At 40.4% G+C, this 21374-nt stretch overlaps 1 protein-coding gene across 1 annotated transcript; it reads left to right on the top strand.

The window, feature by feature from the left end:
- Nucleotides 1–9657: 9657 nt before the first annotated feature.
- On the top strand, nt 9658–20943 carry LOC145999334 (uncharacterized). Its single transcript, XM_083136275.1, has 8 exons — nt 9658–10174; nt 16785–17125; nt 17436–17642; nt 18070–18247; nt 18550–18725; nt 19385–19544; nt 19942–20069; nt 20608–20943. Exons 1-8 carry the CDS (start codon nt 10108–10110, stop codon nt 20941–20943), a joined length of 1593 nt encoding a protein of 530 aa, XP_082992401.1. The 5' UTR covers nt 9658–10107.
- The last annotated feature ends 431 nt before the right edge of the window (nt 20944–21374 follow it).

The following is a 21374-nucleotide window of genomic DNA, read 5'->3' as shown; positions in this document are numbered from 1 at the left end:
GAACCTGACGTTGCTTCATCTTGACAAATCCTGCATTACGTTCAACAAACCGACGTACGTGGGGGCTGCAATTCTCGAACTGTCGAAACTGCAAATGTACGAGTTCCACTACAACATCATGAAGCCACGATACAAAAATCAAATCCATATCGCTTACATGGATACGGACAGTTTCGTTTATGTGATGAAGGAAGATCCTTATAGGGGCATGGTAACCGAATTGAAGGAACATTTCGACACTTCGGACTATCCACAACCGAACCCCTACTACATTTTGCCAAGAAACAAGAAAGTTCCCGGATTGATGAAGGACGAAATGAACGGTGAGATCATCAGAGAGTTCGTGGGACTCAGGGCTAAATCGTATTGTATCAGTACGACCGTTGCCACCATCAAGAAGTCCAAGGGAGTTGGAAAAAGCACTGTTCAGGGGAAGTTAAACGTCGAGGATTACATCGAATGCCTGAAGAAGAAACTCCCCATCCTGCGGGAAGAGAGGAGGTTCCAGAGCATAGACCAGGATGTGAAGACCGTGAAACTGAACAAAGTGGCGTTGGATGCAGAGGACGACAACAGAAAAGTTTTGAACTGCGGTATTCATACTGTTCCATGGGGCTATTCACCAATCGGAGAGAAGTCCAAATCATGCAATATCTGTAATTAGGCTAATTCTAATCCTGTATATAACGAATCCACTTTGCACGCTTCTGTATTAAATTGTACGCATACACACAAAATACTTTTTCATTCACGGCATCCATCTATTTTTTTGCTGAAATAAACGGCATATCACCAAAACCTTTTCTCTCCATTTATTGTTCTTTCCTACACTATCCCAATGTTGGGGTGGCACAGAGAGAAAAGAAGGCAGCAGCTGAAGCAGAATGCAGTTCACGGATAGCAGTAAGTAAATAAACAGGCATAATAAAATAGGAGTTCTTCGCAATGCGTCCGAAAGGAGTGGCTTATCAAATCCCTTACTCGGAACTCAAAAAGGTTTCGGGCATCGATTCTATACTCACGAAGAAGCAACGCGAGAAGAAAAACAAATGTTTAAAGAAGGGGCACGAGATGAAGCTCCTTCTCAGCAGGCCACAGCTAAGCAAGTTGCAAAAGTCTAGGTCAAGAAAGCAGGGAGGTTTCATTTTCAGGAAAGTGGAAAGCAAGATGAACGCTACTGGTTCCGGATTGAAGAGAAGAACAAAGAAACAAACCACTGCAGCAGCGTTGAAGAAATTCAACCTTAAAAAAAAGGAAGCGCTTTCGTTTTTTATTCTTTCGGTGGCGTTCCACTTCTCGCGCTTGCGAACTACCTGAAATCGACGTCCGAAATATTTTACAACGTCGAAAGGATGCAGGGCTTCGACGAAGTGGTCTGCGGTCATCTCTGCGTCGTAATGCTGGTCATTCTTTCGCAACTAACCGGCAGCGGCGACTTGACGTCGTTGGAAATGTTTCAGAGAGCAACGGATTTGATAAAACAATAGCGATAAAAGAAAAAATGCTAGTCCTGCATTTGTCCAGCGAGACTTCAATCCTCAAACTGAAACTGCATTACGATGTAATCAGGAGCACTCTGCAACAAGAGTCGTTGGGGCTCGTGGCTTTCTACAGCATGTACTTGATTCGCAACGTCACAGAATACAACAACACCCTCCACGTAGGAAGCAAGAAGATCACCGTTTCGCCTGAACAATATAACTTAACTACGCTGCAAGCCCAATTGCCTTCGAACGTCATCCTGTCCGAGAGTTCGGTCACTCATCGCGTGGAGATTACGTCCGCCACAGAAGAAATAAACCTCGGATCCATCGGGGAGCTCTTGGGTTTCCCTAACGACAGCAGGTTGGCGCCGGGGATCAAGCACGTCGGGTCCTCTATTCCCAAATTCCTGTCCATAGAAACTTTGAACGTACATTGCAACCTGGCTCAGGGCATGGTTGTATCGACGGACGCAAATCGGGACCAAACACACAAGGAAACCGGTATAATTGCGACGTTCAAGCCCAATTCGGAATTCCTGGCGCCGATTCTTTACGAACCAGCCAAACCCATCTTTTTTCCCATCCAGCACGACAAGTTCAGTGAAGTAGAACTGACTATAACGAACGAGAAAGGCGAATTGGTGGATTTCGCCGGAGACACGAGCACGGCCGTACTGGCCATCTTGTAAATAAAATAGACGGTTAATCGTAAGCGCATGATGGATCACGTAGAAAGTTACGAACTGCAGTCCTTCCCTCCCAAAAGAAGGACGTTTGGCAACCTCAACGAACCGAACAAGGACATCGAATTTGATGTGGACGTTGGTGACGGGTTTGTGCATCCTCATCGCGCTGACCTCTACATCAGATACGAAATTGTCACCAGGGACGAAAATGCAGCTTACCCCGCAGGAGCCAACATCAGGCTGATAGACAATTTCGTCCCTCACCTCTTCTCCCAGGTGGAAGTGAGAAAGCATGGCACAGTCATCGACAGGATAGATAACCCCGGACTAACTTCGACCATCGTGGCGACCATGACGCTCTCGAAGCCAGAGAGTTCGTACTACAAAGCGGCGGGTTTCGAAACCGATAACAAATTACCCGGCAAACTCAGCACCGTGCTATTCCCTCTGCGACTCCTCTATGGATTCTTCTCCGACTACAAGGAAATCATGTGGAAGGGTGGTATGAGGATCACTTTCAAGAGAGCGTCCAACGACAACAACTTGTTTCTGCGATGGAAATCCGCGACGGCTGGGGGCGCCGTGGACGATGCGAGCCTCCCGTCCGAGGGTAAGTGTGTGATAAAATCCATGGAACTTCGCATGCCGATCATCGAATACGAAGCTAACCACGCCACGAAGATCAAAGCAGAAATCCTGAAGAACCCGAACATCCCGCTCGAGTTTCAGATGTACCAATTCTTGCAGAGGACGGTGTCCGGGCGATACTTCGAGTTCGACGTGACGACACAGTTCAACAGCATCCAGTACGACATGCCCGACTTCGTGGTGGTCGTGTTTCAAACCGGTCGCGACGGCAGTCAGAATGCAGATTCGAGTATGTTCGACTACTGCAAAGTTAGGAACATTTACCTTAAGAACGGGCGTAACGAGATTTTCCCCAGAGAGAACTACAACCTCGCGGAAGATGATTACCTGAAGCTGTACGAAGCTTACACAGCGTTCAAGAGGGTCACCATGGAAGGATCTACCGACATGTACTACACGCCAGCGGAGTTTATCCAGAAACGTCCGATGTACGTGATCAACACATCGAAACGCAAGCAGGTGGTGATCAGCGACCGCACGAGCATCAAGGTTGTCGTGGATTTCCAAGAGGCGATCCCAGACAATACAGTATGCAGCGTGGTCCTGATTGCAGGGAAAAAGTTTGTTTACGATGTAAAGAACGAGAGAATCATTGAACAGTTTTGATATTTTTTTATTGAAATGAAATAAATACAAATTTGTTACAAACCCCAACCGAGTTTTCTTTTCGTGTGCATTGCCATTGTCGTTCCTAGAGCGGCCAGTCTTTCACCCATGCTGGCATCTCTGCTGACTACCCTCCGGAAAGCCTGGTGTTCCAACTGCATGTCGGCATCGTGCCTTGCTGCGAGATCCCTGTTGTCCCGATACACAATATCATGGTCTTTGCAGGCAGCGTCCAAGGGATTAACCCCCGGATCACCGCGATCCAGTCGCGTGTCCAATTTGGTGCCGGGACCGCAGTATTGGTAGCCCGGAATATGCATCTCGAAAGGCAATTTGTTGATGATGTCGTTGATGAGCCCCTTCCCTTCCGCCAGCTTTCAGAATCGCGGGGGCAAGATGTTGATGATGTTGATTAGATACCCGATGCCTTTCGGTTCGTTAACGATGAAGCGACTTAGTTTGGAAACGATCATGTCCACGATGCCAACCTTTTCGTTGTGAAAGTTTCGGTTTCCGGCCATTTCTTCTCCAGCGATGACCAGCAGCCGGTCCACGAGTTTACGAACATCGTCCAGCCACACGAATTCCACGGGCAAATTGGAGTAGCGCTTGATACCGCTGCCGGTAGGCAGGCGGGTGGCGCCAGGTTGCTGCTTGATTTCGTTCCAAATCGGTTTGATGATGTTCCTGTACTTCTCGCTGCTACTCGACTTGACCCTGTTCTGAGATGGGTCGTTGTTCAGATACAAAGCATCGGTCATCTTGAGAATTTCCTTGTAATTGTCGTAATCCTCTTCGGAATACACGTTGGCGTCGGGGCGTTTTCTAGTGATCAGTTCCCATAGTCCCGGTGTGCCTGCGTACTTCTTGAAGAAACCTCTGCGTCCCGCTCGGCTCTCGTTGTAGATGATGATATCGTCCTTGTCGAACGTGACGTGCCAACTGCCTATCTTCCACACGACGCTCCCGGAAGGGTCGGGTGATGGATACAAACCGAAAACTTCGTCTCTGTCATCGCCTTTGGTGCTCAGATATTTGGCTGCGGTCGGTCCTAATCGTATTCCCGCGACGGAAGACGAACTGCTGATGCTGCTGGGCGACAGAAACCTAGTGGGAAGCGACGGCAGTTGGAAGTGTTGGAGAGTTGTGGCGGGTGAAGGAGGAGTGGGAGGATAGTCCGTAATGTTGCGAACTGCCACCGGCACCAACTCTGTGATCAAATCCTTGTTATGTTCGGCAACATCTTTGATTTCTTTGCCCAGGTCACCGATCGCATCGATGAGCGGTTGCTCCAGTCGCTTCTTCTGCTCATAATATCCACGATTCTCTTCCTTCCACCCTTTGAATCGTTTAGCAAGGTACTCGGTCAACTTGATGTTTTCTTCGGCTTTCCTTTTAGACATTACAAAATGAAGTTTTGGACCTATCTGTTTTCTTACAATTTTGTTATTTTATTTCGACGGAAGAAACAAGACAGAGCTGTCAATGAAATGATATTGTTGATAATCTTATCTTTTTCGTTGTTCATCTCGTACCATGCATCTGAAAATTTTCTAACACTCTGCTTATGATATCCATCAAGCATGTCTTCCATTTCATCTGTTATTGCGTGAAGATCTTCGATATTCACGATCTTTCTCCCCGTGATTTTAAATATGTGGTTCTTCATGATCATCTGGCACGGCACGGCGAACGCTGGTGAACTATCCGCGATATCAATTATTCTGTGGATGTTATCTTCTTCTCTACCCGACACAATCTTGAAGATCTGATAGAGCAGCTCCACAGGAAGGTTGATTACATTAGCAGATCGTGATGTATTCATTTTTTCTTTTTGTTCACCTCGTACTATTATATTACATTTTCTGCCACGATAAACTCGTTGATCTTGTTACGATACTTCCCCTGGTTCGGTTTGCGAGTCGTGTCTATCGTGGCGAAGCCGTAGTCGTCAGCATTCCAGCAATGCGCGCAGAGGTTGCGAAACGACTCGTACGTCATATCCCCTCCGACGAACTCGTCGTACACGTGCTTGAGGTTGGTGGCATCCTGCCGAAACAAGCAAATGAAGTTGGTGTTGTCCCTGATCAGCTGCTTGGGGATCTTCGAGAAGGTCTGAGCCAAGTAAAAGCAGTCCATGCCCTTGTGGCGACCCCGAGTGAAGTAGTTGCGAACCTCTTCCTGATTCTCGAGGATGACGTCGTCGAAGACAACCACCGAATTCTCACGACTCTCGTCCAAAGGTACCATCTGCGAGGCAAAGGTGGCTATTTCCATATCGTCGTAGATTGCAATCAGCTGCCGGTATTTCGATTGCTCGAGGCTCTTGGAAAAGACGTACAGGTGTCTGCTCTCCCAATCGAGCCAGTGCGGAGCCAGGATGAAATTGTCTACCATCAATGTGGTTTTGCCACAACCCGAGGACCCCACGATGAGACATCTGATACTTTCGGGGAGCAATTCGCCATTTTTCTTTCTTCCTTTATCTTCGCCAACGTCCGGGAACCTCTTGGTCACCTCCCAGCTCATATGATATCGACAGCATCAACCCAAGAATTCTGCGAAGAGGGATGACCGAGCCACTTGACGTAAAGTTTGCCCTTGCTGCGTCGGAGCACTTTCTCCACAAGGTAAGTGTCCGGGAACCTAGTGGCGGACAGTTCCTGCTCGTAGAATCGACCCTCGATGTCCTCACCGTCCGCGGTGCTCTTCAGCTTGTAGGTGGGGATGTAGGGAGGTGATGAAGGCACGAGAACATCGGTCACGGTGAAAATTTCTGTAGACCAGTTTCGAGTGAAACCTTTGTCGAACACTCCGGGGCGCTTGAACTTGCTCACTCTCACCTTGTCTCCTATTTTATACTTTGGTTTCTTGATTTTTTCGCCACTGTTTCGTTTGCAGTACACTTCGGAGAGCAGGCATCTTTCGTTTCGCTTGGACACTTCCAAGGGTTTCATCCCGATCGTCCTGTGAATTCGGTTGTTGTATTCCTCCACCAGTTCGGGCACCAGATCCACCCACTTGTAGTTCCCGCGGAGGGTGAACCGTTTCCACATGAGCCCCTTGAGGGTTCTGTTGAATCGCTCCACGATGCTTGCTTTCAGCTCGCTGTAGGTTGAATAGTGAAGAATACCGTTCTCCTTGAGCATCCTCCCGAAGGCAGAGTTGTAGAATTCCCTGCCTCGATCGGTCTGCAGGAAACAAGGGGATCTCTGTTTGAGAACAGAAGCGAAAGCTTTGCTGACCTCGACCCCGGTCTTGTTTTTAACGGGTATCGCCCAAGCGTACTTGCTGAAAGTATCGATCACGGTGAGGAGGTATCTGAACCCTTTGTTGATCTTGTGAAGCCCCTTGAGATTCCCCGTGCTCATCTCCACGAGGTCGGCCTGCCAGAGGTCGTCTATCCCTTTAGTGACCACGGGCAATTGAGGATAATTCCTGCGGGCAGGTTTGTGCAGTTCGTTCACGATAGCTGCTCTCATGGCAATGGAGGTTGTTTAAGGCTTATAGCACGATCTATTATCTTCCTTGCTTTCTTGCATTTTGCTTACTTGCTTGCTTACGATAGACGACTGACACTGGCGACGGGATAGGAGAGCACCAACTCCAAAAAAAGCGGTATCGGATGCTCCATATTCGTCTCGATAGATTCGGCGTACAGACGATCTCCGACGGAAACGTTGTCGTACGAGACTCCGACTTTCATGTTGTCGTGCTTGATCCTGAACAAACTCTCCCCGTGATGCAGACTTATCGCGACACCGCTCGGGGGATGCAAGTTCACAATCCGGAGACTTCCGCCACCTAGCGAGAGTTCGTAGAAGATGCTATTGTTGTTGAAGATGAAGAAGATCTTGCCAGTGTTCTCTTCGAACTGCTTCACAATACCGTTCAAGTGGACGATTGTAGCTGCTAACAGGTCGGTTCGGAAAGCAAGCAAGGCATCGTCAAGCATGTTTCGAGCTTTGACGACCTCTTCGCTGGATATCTTGACGTACTTGGGAAGCGTGGCGCCAGGTTTCCTCCTGTTGTAGCCGAACACGTTGGTTGGCATGTTATAGAGCATTTCTTTCTTTTCCACTGCTCAGACTATTTTATTAATTTTTCCTCTTCTTGCTTCGAGAAAAGATCTCGCAGATATTTTTACTGGTAAAGATTTTTCTTTCCCCCCCTTGCGTAATTAACCAGAACAGAGCCGCCCGAACGGTGAAAAAATGCTCATCGGTAGAGGAAAGGCTGGAATTTATATTGTTTCTTTGTTTTCGAAAGCATACTCCCCCCTTGAAGAGCGCTCGTCTTGATTTGTTAGTTAAATTTAGCTTGCGACTCAAACAACAGTAACACCAAGCTAAAAAGCGTTTGTTTTTTTCCTCGGTTAAAGAGCCAAAAGTGCCACTTATCATCGCTAGAAACAAATATTGAAATTTTATTTTCACTTTTGTGTTGTACACCATAAAAATATGAAATGTACGGACTCACAAAAGACTTCGAGGCTAACGTGCACAAAATTGATCACAAAAGGCACGCCATGAAATGTTCGAGGGGGGTGGCAACGTTGTCTGACCAATCAGAGCCATTGGAAGAGGTTAGGTTAGTTCGTGCATGATAGAATAAATGTTGCCAACTCACTAGGTTAGACTAACTCGTAAAATATTGTGGTGAAATTTTGATGGCAGAGTTGGCAACGCTGACAGCGAGGCACCGTGAACGAACTTTAAATATACAGCGTAAACGGCTACGCAGAGTTGGCAACGCTGACAGCGAGGCACCGTGAATATACAGCGTAAACGGCTACGCAGAGTTGGCAACGCTTTCAGCGAGGCACCGTGAACTCTTGTAATATACAGCGTAAACGGCTACGCAGAGTTGGCAACGCTGACAGCGAGGCGCCGTGAATATACAGCGTAAACGGCTACGCAGAGTTGGCAACGCTGACATCGAGGCACCGTGAATATACAGCGTAAACGGCTACGCAGAGTTGGCAACGCTTTCAGCAAGGCACCGTGAACTCTTGTAATATACAGCGTAAACGGCTACGCAGAGTTGGCAACGCTGACAGCGAGGCACCGTGAACTCTTGTAATATACAGCGTAAACGGCTACGCAGAGTTGGCAACGCTGACAGTAAGGTTAACGTACACCGTGAACTCTTGTAATATACAGCGTAAACGGCAACGCAGAGTTGCCAACGCTGACAGTTACCTGCGTTAGGTTTGGAAAAAACCGTGAAAGGGGGTTGTCATTTTGGGCTGTTTGGAAAATAACCGTGAAGGTACTGCTCTATAGGTGCTTTCCCGTGATGGTACTGGGTTAACCGTGAAGGTACTGCTCTATAGGTGCTTTCCCATGATGGTATTGTGTTAACCGTGAAGGTACTCCTCTATAGGTGCTTTCCCGTGATGGTACTGGGTTAACCGTGAAGGTACTGCTCTATAGGTGCTTTCCCGTGAAGGTACCCTTAAAATATACAGCGTAAAAGGCTACGATTCGCTACTACCCTATAGATGCTTTCCGGTGAAGGTACCCTTAAAATATACAGCGTAAAAGGCTACGGCTCGTTTAAAATAGGTGCTTTCCGGTGAAGGTACTGGGTTAACCGTGAAGGCACTGTCATATAGGTGCTTTCCCGTGAAGGTACTGGGTTAACCGTGAAGGTAGTGCTCTATAGGTGCTTTCCGGTGAAGGTACTGGGTTAACCGTGAAGGTACTAGAAAGACCGTGAAAGGTAGTTGTTATTTTGGGCTGTTTGGAAAATAACCGTGAAGGTAGTGCCCTGTAGGTGCTTTCCGGTGAAGGTACCCTTAAAATATACAGCGTAAAAGGCTACGATTCGCCCAAAATTACCGTGAAGGTAGTGCCCTATAGGTGTTTTCCGGTGAAGGTACTGGGTTAACCGTGAAGGTACTACCCTATAGGTGATTTCGGGGGTTAACCGTGAAGGTACTACCCTATAGGTGATTTCCCGTGAAGGTACCTTAAAATACACAGCGTAAAAGGCTACGACTCACCCGGGTGAGTCAGCTCCGCCATTTTCCTACTACTCAATGTTAATTTAATCACAGCATAGGTCCATGTTCTTATCCCCTTCAGATAATTTATTGTTCAGGAATTTCTCAAAATCGAATTGTTCAAAATGACGGTGCAACGCCCTTTGTTATTCTCCCAGATTTGCACAGAAAAAACTGGTTTGTTTGGAATTACCAAAAAAGTTTGGTTGAGTTGTTTGGTTATGCTTTTTGTTTCCGATAACCAAATGTTACTTGTAATTACTAAAGCATTTTGTTTAAGAATACAAAAAAATTTGGTTAGACGAAATATGGTACTCGTAAACAAAATTATACACATTTAAGTGAAGAGAAACAAAACGTTTGGTTAAATTTACAATAACTAGATAACATTTACCATTACGCACACGCTAAAAGTATACGTCTGTTATGGCGTACGCACGTTCAAAAACACAAACCGCTGTATCTGAACGATCGCACGGTGAATTTCAGCAAGAATTTCAGTGAATTTTGTGCGTCAGGACTGTTCTCAGCGCATGCGCAAAACACGAGTGCGAGTGACCACAAGGCAAAGACAGTCTTTGTCTAGGCTAGGTCATTTCTTTAGGATTTTGGTGGTCGAGCTCGTCGGACTGAAAATACGGACCACGGAACAGAAGAAATATTTTTCCCCCTCATAATGGATGATGTTGTGAAGTCGAGATTAGAAAGTTGGGGCTTGGCTCCACTTATCGAGATTTTCCGAGGTAAGTGAATAATTATATTAATAATTTAAGGTAAAATTCAAGTTTCAGGCTAATTATATTTCTTTTCTTTTTTCTTTTCTTCGTTGCCACGTGGTGGTAGTGGTTGGCCAAAAAGGAACTTCTGAGTATTAACTACGTTCATTATAGTAGAGCGAGTTGAATATATATTTATGTATATATGCACAGTTATTTGTAATTTTCATCCACCTAACGAAAGTAGCACTTTTTCGTATTCACATAACCTTATTTAGGCAAGTTCATAGCCATTATGTGCTGTACACCTATACCAGGAAATGTACTCCATCTAGTGTGAAAGCATTTACATATTTGGCTTTATGTGATCAAAATTAATGTTATCATCATCCACGAGTTCACAATGTATCTAATATTTATGAAGATGGCGTCTTTTTCAAACAAGGCTATGTTGTAAGAACGGCCCTAGAGGCCGAAACACGCCCGCTCCAATAAAGGCGATTTTATTATTATTATTATTATTTAGTATTCTCAAGCATTTACACCAATATGCATCTGGCATAAAATTATTATGATAGAGAGCAAATTTCGAGATAGATTATTTTGTTTGTGTGCAGCATGCGTGTTTGTACTATTGCAAGATAGTTGCCACATGGTTTAAAGTGCCCCTAGGTCTAGACTTCTATCTTTGCAATTTAAGTTTTCTGCAACTTCCATCCAAATGCAAATTACAGAAAATTAGAACAGTTTATTTGAAGAAAATGTGTTACTTTCATGAGATTTTATTTCACCACGAGGGGATACTGCATGTAGCACGTGCCTTAAATCTTTTTTTTTTTTTGTAGTCTTTAATATAATCAAAAATGATGATTACACAGCAAGTTTCAATTAATAAATTTTTAGTTGAAACTGTATGTGTTGTGTGATAATTTACCATTCAAAATTAGTATTGGTGAAAATTGAAATTCTTGGACATGTTACGGTGCTGCAGCCTGTAAATGAAAAAAGCATTTCTGCAGAATATTATGTAAAGTAAGGAACTTTTACTAAATTATGGCTAATATTTCACTCAATCAATTGATTTCAAAGTTAAGTAACTAGCTGGAAAATGTAAAAATCAAGATTAATATGAGAGAGCTATTGAAACCTGACTAACATACTCAACTACAGAAATTTCCCACTCATTATTTTTTTAGAAAGGTGCTAATGGATTATTTTTTTGGTAGAGGTACCAAAAGAGAAATTTCATACAAGGTAGACATGAAAAATAATGTGACTTTCTGAAAATAGAACAAAATGTAGTTTTACCACCTGATGAAGCCTGTTACTCTGTGTTAATAATTCTGAGTGACTATTTTCACCAGGTGGTGAAGCTACCTTTTGAGTTATTTTCACAAGATTTTAAACTATGTGCATGATCTACAACCTGGCGTGGCCTGCTACATCGATGTGTGTATTCTTTGGTTGCTGATGTGTACAAAGCTTACGTCTGTGTGCAATTATTTTCGTGCAGGAAACAAAGTACTTTTTTTTCTGCATGCCACACAATGGACTGGTGCTGCCAATATGTCACATGAGTATGAGGGGCTATTATGTTCCCAATTGCTTTCATTGTTAGGTTAGGCAGGTCAGGTTTAGTGCTATTAGCATTAAAATTACTTCGGTAAATACTTGGGTATGACTTGAGATGACCGGACCCCTCTCCGATTTTCTTCATATTTGACATACTCATTAATTGAGGCATCCTAATCATGAATCTAAAGTTAAAATTTGTCGGAAACGTCTAGAAATTGCAAAATAAGCAAATCAATTTTCGCAACCGGACCGCTCTCCGATTTTTATAGTACTGCTCATACTTACTGAACCATTGGCGCGTGGTTAGGTTAGTTTCGGTTAGGTTAGGCAAACATAGTTAAAATTTGGTGTTGTGATAGTATCAGGAATTTGGTTGTGAAACAAATAAAATCACGAAAATCGACAGTTTCCATTCCGAAAACTAACTCCTTATTTTAGCTTATTTTGCAATTTCTAGATGTTTCCGACAAATTTTAACTTCAGATTCGTGATTAGGAAGCCTCAATTAGTGAGTATCCCAAATATGAAGAAAATCGGAGAGGGGTCCGGTCATCTCAAGTCGTTCCAATACTTGTGTACGAAGCTTACGTATGTGTGCAATTATTTTCGTGCAGTAGATAAGTATTTTTTTTCTGTATGCCATGGAGTTGGGAAAATACCGCACAATGGACTGGTGCTGCCAATGTGTCACATGAGGGTGAGGGGGTATTACGTTTTAAATGCTTTCATTGTTAGGTTAGGCAGGTAAGGAATAGTGCTATTAGCATTAGAATTACTTAGATAAATACTTGTGTACGAAGCTTACGTCTGTGTGCAATTATTTTCATGCAGGAGACAAATATTTTCTTTTGTTTGACATGGAGTTGGGAAAATACCACATGATGGACTGGTGCTGCCAATATGTCACATGAGTATGAGGGGCTATTATGTTCCCAATTGCTTTCATTGTTAGGTTAGGCAGGTCAGGTTTAGTGCTATTAGCATTAAAATTACTTCGGTAAATACTTGGGTATGACTTGAGATGACCGGACCCCTCTCCGATTTTCTTCATATTTGACATACTCATTAATTGAGGCATCCTAATCATGAATCTAAAGTTAAAATTTGTCGGAAACGTCTAGAAATTGCAAAATAAGCAAATCAATTTTCACAACCGGACCGCTCTCCGATTTTTATAGTACTGCTCATACTTACTGAACCATTGGCGCGTGGTTAGGTTAGTTTCGGTTAGGTTAGGCAAACATAGTTAAAATTTGGTGTTGTGATAGTATCAGGAATTTGGTTGTGAAACAAATAAAATCACGAAAATCGACAGTTTCCATTCCGAAAACTAACTCCTTATTTTAGCTTATTTTGCAATTTCTAGATGTTTCCGACAAATTTTAACTTCAGATTCGTGATTAGGAAGCCTCAATTAGTGAGTATCCCAAATATGAAGAAAATCGGAGAGGGGTCCGGTCATCTCAAGTCGTTCCAATACTTGTGTACGAAGCTTACGTATGTGTGCAATTATTTTCGTGCAGTAGATAAGTATTTTTTTTCTGTATGCCATGGAGTTGGGAAAATACCGCACAATGGACTGGTGCTGCCAACGTGTCACATGAGGGTGAGGGGGTATTACGTTTTAAATGCTTTCATTGTTAGGTTAGGCAGGTAAGGAATAGTGCTATTAGCATTAGAATTACTTAGATAAATACTTGTGTACGAAGCTTACGTCTGTGTGCAATTATTTTCATGCAGGAGACAAATATTTTCTTTTGTTTGACATGGAGTTGGGAAAATACCACATGATGGACTGGTGCTGCCAATATGTCACATGAGTATGAAGGATATTACATTCCTAAATGCTTTCGTTGTTAGGTTAGGCAGGTCAGGTTTAGTGATATTAGCATTCAAATTACTTCTGTAAATACTTCCAATCATGTGATCATGTAATTCCCGGTCTTCAGCACTTTCTGCTATTCTCACTACGTGGTCACAGTAGTAGCAACACCCATTTTTAATTTAAAATACCTTTTTAGCAGTAAGTTATCAACACTGCAAATGAATATAGTAAAATGAGATAGGACAATATTGTGGTATGATTCAGGTAATTATTTTCCTGGTTAATATAGCCACATACGCTGTTCTCATTCCCTTGTGAAAATAGACCCACATGCTATTTTCACCACCTAGTGAAGATAGTCATAATGCTATTCTCACCATCTGGTGAAAATAGTCAAGGCCTAAATAATTACATTGACATTTTATTTTAATAATATTTTACTGTCTCTTTTGAGTGATTTAATGAAAGTTTTTGAGAATGTGTGAAATTTTTATTTAAGAACCTGAGTACATACATTGATGCAAGCACTGATTTCTGTTCTTCTCACCACCTGGTGAATGAAAACGTTCATTTTTAAATGAGATACAGATTGCCTTGTATGAGATTTTTTGTTAATATTGACCACAACTACCTTCATCAGGTGATGAGAAGAGCAGATAGTGCTGAAACCAGGAATTGCATTGTCACATGTTGGAAGTATTTACAGAAGTAATTTTAATGCTAACAGCCCTAAACCAGAATTATTAACGTACCCCTTCAATCGTATGTCATGTGACACTTGCAGTAGCAGTACAAATTGTCGTTTGTTTTTTTAACAAAAATGCATCTCAAGCAAAGAGTATTGTGCAGAACCCAGTATTCTTTAACATGAATCATAATATAGTTCCAAAAGAGCATGGTTTGAAATTCTGAAAATAAAAGCATCTAGATTTAAACCTTTTGCACATATGATTGTGGAATTTCTGGTGAAAAATACAACCACAAATCAACTGTGATTGCATATTCAAAGTTGACTTACGCATTAATTTTCTAAATCACTTTAAGTGTAAAATTCTGGAGTCTCTCACTGGATTAGTAATTATGTTTTCTCCATTTGTCTGTGAGTGGGGATTTATTTTTGTACAAAGGTTAATGCAAGTCTCACAAGGCACTTAGGTCTGTCCTCACTTCCTTCCTTCTAGCTTCCTTACTTAAGGATCGTTGAATTGTTAAACCACACACTTAAGGTTCTGTGTAAATAATTTAACTTATAGATCCATGGTAGTGAGAGAAATAGCATGTAACTACATGATGAAAATAATTTTCCTGCAAAAACAGTTTCTGCTATTCTAACAATCTGATGAGGTACTTACTTGTGTTCATTTCTGAGATATACATTTTCGTAACAGAATGAGTTTCTGCATTTTGAATATTGTTGTGAAGTTCATGTAATTAATTTGACTAGTCCATATTGGGGAATATATTTCAAAACTGTATGGAGAAGGAATTCATTAGAATATGCAGCCTCTGTTGTAATGTAAGAGTACTGAAACTTTATACTAGTGTGTCCGTTAACTGCTATCAGTGGTACATCAACTTGAAATATTATGCACTCATTGACTGCTACGAACTACATGTGCAGCATTTTTCAACAGAGCCAACATTATTCTCTTATTAGTTTTGGAGAAAACATTACTTTTCACTTTATTCAACAGTTATTAGCATCTAAACTTGTGCAGTGGTATATAGTTTGTTCAGTTGGCATTGTTTTAAGGATCATGTGAGGACCCCCTCCCCTTCCCCCCTCTTGCTGCCTTTGCGAACTGAGGGCGTAAAAATATTTTATGATAGTTTTCAGTCTGAGGTGGATCGGCAAGTGAGCAAGTGAGACTGGCTAAACTCTCAGATTATATTTCATCTTAATTTGCACTGGTTGTTAGATTAAGCAGTCAAATTCTATGCATCTCTTAAAAAATAATTTCAGGCAAAAATAAATATGGTATGTAGGTTAGGCAGGTTCAAGAATCTCTCAACCTAATTGAAATAATTATTACTTAAGGTTCTGTGTAGATCCATGGCAGTGAATGAAGTAACTATGTGATGAAAATAATTTTCCTGCGGAAACTCTTTCTGCTATTCTAACCATCTGGTAAAGTACTTGCCTTTCTGAAATGAAATTTTATTTTCTAAAAGTAGACAAAATTCCTCCCTGCATCAGAAAATATGTTGAGAACAGAGCTGAGTACATGCACATTTTTAATTAAGAAATTTGAAAAGCAATAATATGTAAATTGCAATGTTCTACACATATTTAACTTGTTCATAGCTCTATACTTGTCCAAATCACAATAGGAATGTTATATATAGGTGTGCATAGCCATCACGCAGCAATCATTCCTTAATTTGCATAATATATACAGAAGTGATTATTTGCACTGTAGAGCGATTCCATGTGGTGTCACATGGAACTAATAACAAAATAAATTTACAGGGAATGAATTATTCCTTAAAGGAAAAGATAGGACTTAAGATACCCTTTTCTTGTAGCAACTATATTTACCCTCTAAATAAGTTTTCCTGTAATTTAAGATATTCCATAATATTTGCGTTGAAATTTATAATTTGCTGTTACGCATAATCAGAGAACTTGCATGTTTGTACAGTAATATATTTCTGTGAATTAATTAACTTTCCAAATAAGACTTTGTTCAAAATATTGCAATATTCATGTCCTGCACCATATTCGTGAGGTCTAAGGTGTCATGCTTTGGGCTCCAGCTATGAGATGCATGCAGGTTCGAATCCTGGTTTAAAGCATAACTTTTCTCTTGAGGTTTCTGTCTGTGTGTCATTAGGAAACTGGGGAATTACAAATGAATAATGTAACCTGGTGAAAGAAACTTTACCTCGACAGGTGGGAGTAAAGCCAACAGTATGTATGTAGGCATAGGTCCTTATGGTCTGTTGTGCCATGGGTTAATTTTATTAAAATTTTCATACTATTCACTGAGTGCAAGAACCAAAACTAATAATGGATAGTTTTGTCTCAGTAAAATGTGAGGGTCGAAAGTAAAATTCCTGGAAAAAATAGTTTCCGACATAAAATTAACTAACTGCAAGAGACAATTTACTTAAAATAGCTAAAATATTTTTGCACATTTGAACTTACACTTCAAACCTGTTGGTAAATGATACTTCAATAGTTATTAACACACCAGTGTAATGTAGACCTATTTTTGAATTTTTTTTTAATTTCAGAAGAAGAAATTGATGATGAGGCATTTAATGTCCTCACAGAAGAGTTGATTGGCAAGTTAATCCCCAAAATTGGAACAAGAGCAAAGTTTCTTACAAAGTGGAGAGAATTCAGAGGAATAGATAATTATGTAACATGCAGTGTGATGGATGATGGCTCAGTGTCCTTTACAGACTCAAACATAAATCTCGAGCATGATCCACTAGAAATTACTTCAGATAATGATAATTCCTTACAGAAGGAAGAAGTATCTGAACCATGCAGAAAAAGGCAACCTACTGTTTTGAACATTAATGATGATGCACAACAGCCGCTCTGTAAAATAATGAAGTTATCAGACTTTGTAAGTTTTATGCCCAAAATTTAATTATGTAATCTTCGTATGTGAATATTGGGGAAACTTCTTAGGTTACATGCATGTGCAGACTAAAGTTTCACATTCAGGAAAATCTCAATCTGTCTATCTCTCACTCTCTCTCTCTCTCTCTCTCTCTCTCTCTCTCTCTCTCTCTCTCTCTGTGTGTGTGTGTGTGTGTGTGTGTGTGTGTTACTGTGAATAGTTCAAGATCTTGAAGATGACAATGCTTGCATGCTCTCCTCCCACAAACAAACCTACAAATGACTCACTAATATGGTGCTTTTCCATGTTGCAGATATTGGAAGAATTTCTGAATGAGAAACTGCATGGGAAAAAAATTCTTATCGATTACCAGAAGAATGGTCGCCTGAGTGCACAAAATAGGCGACAACTAGTGTCACTGATTGTCGACCATTTCCTACAAATAAATACCCATTTATCGAACGAGGTATTCCTGGATTTGAGTATCAAAATTACAGAGGTTTTTCCAACAGAGCAAAAGGTAAGACACAGGATGAAGTTAAATCTTTACGTTGCTAGATTAAATGAGATTACTATTTTGTATATGAAATGCTACTGAATTGTAAGTAAAGGCTGATTTTGAGTGACTAAGGTACAAATATGTTTTGTTTGTTTATTCAAGTATAATTCCAATCTGACTGAACCATTCTAGTGCTGTTAAAAGTATTTTTATTTTTTTAAATAAAAAATAACATGTTGTACTTAGTCACTATGTACATATGTCTAATTGAACTAGCATAGTGAGGTTTCTTTGAACTTAAGCCAAACTAATGTCTATTAGATATGTATAGATGTATAAGACATTATACATCTTAATATATTTTCACAAAATTGTTTTAGACATTCAATGTTCATATTTATTGATTCTAGTTAACTTGTGTGTTTGACAGAACTTAAATGTTTTGCAGGAAATTTATTACATAGAACCAAAGGCTCAAGGACCAGATCAGAAAATTTCGAAAGGAAAACTTGTGGATCGATACCGAAATACCAGGAGAACATTACGTAGAAGTGGTGTAATAGGTGCTGTGAGACAGCGTAACCAACATATACCGGACACCAGTTCTGTGGAAGATGGTTTGACAGGTAAGCTGGATAATTGAATATACTGTAAATGCCACTGTAGAAGTTCTTAAATTATGTGAATGTCAGTATTACAGTTTTTTTATGGTAGGCTTATTCTTGTGCACTATTGTACCGGGTTCGGTACCCGGTGGAGGCTCATGGTGGTTCGGATCCCACTTTAAACTGTAGGTTCAGTCCCAGTTATCCTTACTGTGCATAAAGTGGACTTAAAACACCAAATCAATCAATCTTGTGTACTATTCTAGTAACTTCTAGAGTTTGTTGTTAACCTCAATATTGTGTATATTTCCATTACCTTCCAGATTATGATGAAAACACTGACAGCAAAGCATGGCTTCAACACAATGTTGAGCCATGGAATGATGTGATTGAACACTGGAAGAAGACATTCAAATTTCGTTCCAGGCAAGAGAGTAAAACTGTACAGGAAGTGTTATCATTGTGGCCAGCATTGAAACAACCTCTAGGCTACACACTGGTAAGCATATCTCAGACATCATTGTTCTTTCATTAGTTGAATTGTTGGTGGCTGCTGATTCAAAGTGAACTTCTAGCACCATGGCTACGCTGTAGAGATCATATTCCTTGCCTTTTTAAGGGATGGGAAGGGGTGACATTTGTCTCAATCACATTTATGAAGTGCACTTATGTCATTCATTTCATGGGGCATTTCGAGAAAGCATATGCAGTCAATGGTATGTAAACGACTAACGTAAGAATGTGAAAACTCCAAAAAAAAAATTGGTCACATAAAAACACTTCCTTTCAGAGGATACCTAACTTAAATTTACACCATGTCAAACCCTGTACATTTAGATTACACTTTGCTGTGACTCTTTTACACAAATGTTTTGCCACTTCAACGCCCTTTTCACAACACAATGTTTATACTCGGAGATCCTCTCTATCAAACTACAGCAGCCATTAAAGAGGGGGGGGGGGGGACAAACTATATTGTCACATGTTAATGAACTCTGCTACAGTGTGTTTGGGTAGTTCAGATTCTGCATTAAACTGTAGGTCCAGCTCTGATTAGCCTACCTGTGCATAAAGAGAGCACAAATAGTGACTTTAGATAGGTAGATAAGACTTTGTATGAAGATGAGACATTGTATTAATGTTTTTTAATTTTCACAGATTGATCTAGACTTCAAGAGAATTTTTCCCAATCACAGACCATTATTTGCAGAATGGGAGTCTATATCTAAGAAGCTGACAAACTTAATGGTTGACAGGCTCAAAGATGATGCATCAGTAGAACTTTTAAGTGTCTTAGACGATGAATCTGCTACAAGAGGTAATAACTTCATGATTTATTTTCCTTGCTATTATGCAATGTAGATTTTTAAAATTTATTTTAGGCTTAAATATTAACTTTCATCAAATACTTAGTTCCCCTTCATTCATGGAGATTATATCATATGAAAGTTATAGCAACCAGTGTGTAATATGTGGACATATTTTGATAATGTAGCCTCTTGTAACTTTCCTTCAATGTACATATTAATTGTTGATTGTCACTTGAAAACACCAAGAATCAAATAATTTGCACTCAACTTGCACTGCAGATTTTTTCTTTCAAACTCGAAAATTATTTTCTTTTTTTAAAAGAAGTATTTGCCACGTACAGCAATGGATGAGAAAAATAACCTCTGTCAATAGGATAAATTGTAATGCCAACAATATTTTTTCAGATACTAAAGCAGCTATAATACTGATTTTGCTGAGTCAGTTGTGCCGTTCAACTACCCAGATAAGGCATAAGAAAACTTGGAAACCAACTGTGAAGGAGTCTCAGGATAGCTTTGTCTGTCACATAAAGGTAACTATTAAGGCTTAATAACTTATAAACTAATTATTTCAGGCCATGTTTGAATTGCAGATATATTAAGTAAATATGACATCAAGAATAAATACATGTAGATTTTGTTATTGTAAATATTTCAAATTTCAGCATTTGGATTTTTTAATAATATATGGTAAATTGGAGATATTGAGGCATGTTAAAAAGTTTTAGGATAGTTAACGTACCAAGCTGTTTAATGCAAATGTCTCATATTAAGCCTGCTTTACAAGTTTATATATGTTTATGTATGTATTTATAACTTTATCTCTGATATTTCAAAATATACTTACCAAGCTTATGCTATGCTTATGGAAACAGATGCAGGTAGTATTTTAGGTGGATCATTAGGTATGCAGAGTGTATTTGTTGTTAACTTGCATAATTAATATTTTCAATAATTCATTTCATAACTTGAAAGCCAAGGGAATTATGTTTAAGCAATAATTTTGTTTTCTTTTACTTGTGTTGATCCTCCCAGCTGTATTAATTTGCCAAAAAAAAATTTAATTTGTAGGGAATTGGAGATGTTGAGCAATTCATTGAAGACAAGAATAGGAAATTGGCCTCATATGGTCTCACAAGACAACCGCTTGTGATTTTGGTGGGACCTTCTTTGAGAAGCATTACTGCTTCATATGCAATAATCAATAGTACTTGGTACTTGTTTGATAGCGTGCTGAAGGCAGTAGACATCCGCTTCAAGAGTTTCTTCACTCTGAATGCCGAATACCCAAGAGAGGGAGAACACTTGTGGCTTCTGCTTCAAAAATGTGTGTACAACATTTCTACAAAATCTGACAAGCACATTATGTCGGTGAACACTTTACTGATTGACCTCATTGGATTGTGATTTCTTGTTATGAATGCTCTTTTTTAATGAGAACTTACTTGCAATGTTAGTAATATAGTGAAATATATTAAGCCTAAACCTAGATGTAAGGGTAGACTGTTGTCATATGTAACAAATTCAGATTTGTGTGTTTTACCATATAGTACAAAATGGTGTTGTGTTATATTTGTAACAACCATTATCCAAATTTTTCAGCACTAATATTGCACTTAAAATTTCAGCACATGATATCTTCAAATGGTGTATTCAAATGTCGTGATGATGGTTGTTTACGAGACTTCATTGGCATAAAATCATTTAGGAAACACCACAGGAGAACACATCATGCAGGTTGTGATATTGAAATTACTGCAAGTTCTGATATTGAAAATACTGCAAGTTCTGATGTGCCTGTTGAATTTGAAAGCAGTGAACCAACTAATGATCAGGGT

The sequence above is a fragment of the Lepisma saccharinum genome, chromosome 15, assembly GCF_977018435.1.
Source record: "Lepisma saccharinum chromosome 15, izLepSacc3.1, whole genome shotgun sequence".
Lineage (NCBI taxonomy): Eukaryota > Metazoa > Arthropoda > Insecta > Zygentoma > Lepismatidae > Lepisma > Lepisma saccharinum.
This window is presented reverse-complemented; position numbering and strand designations above follow the sequence as displayed.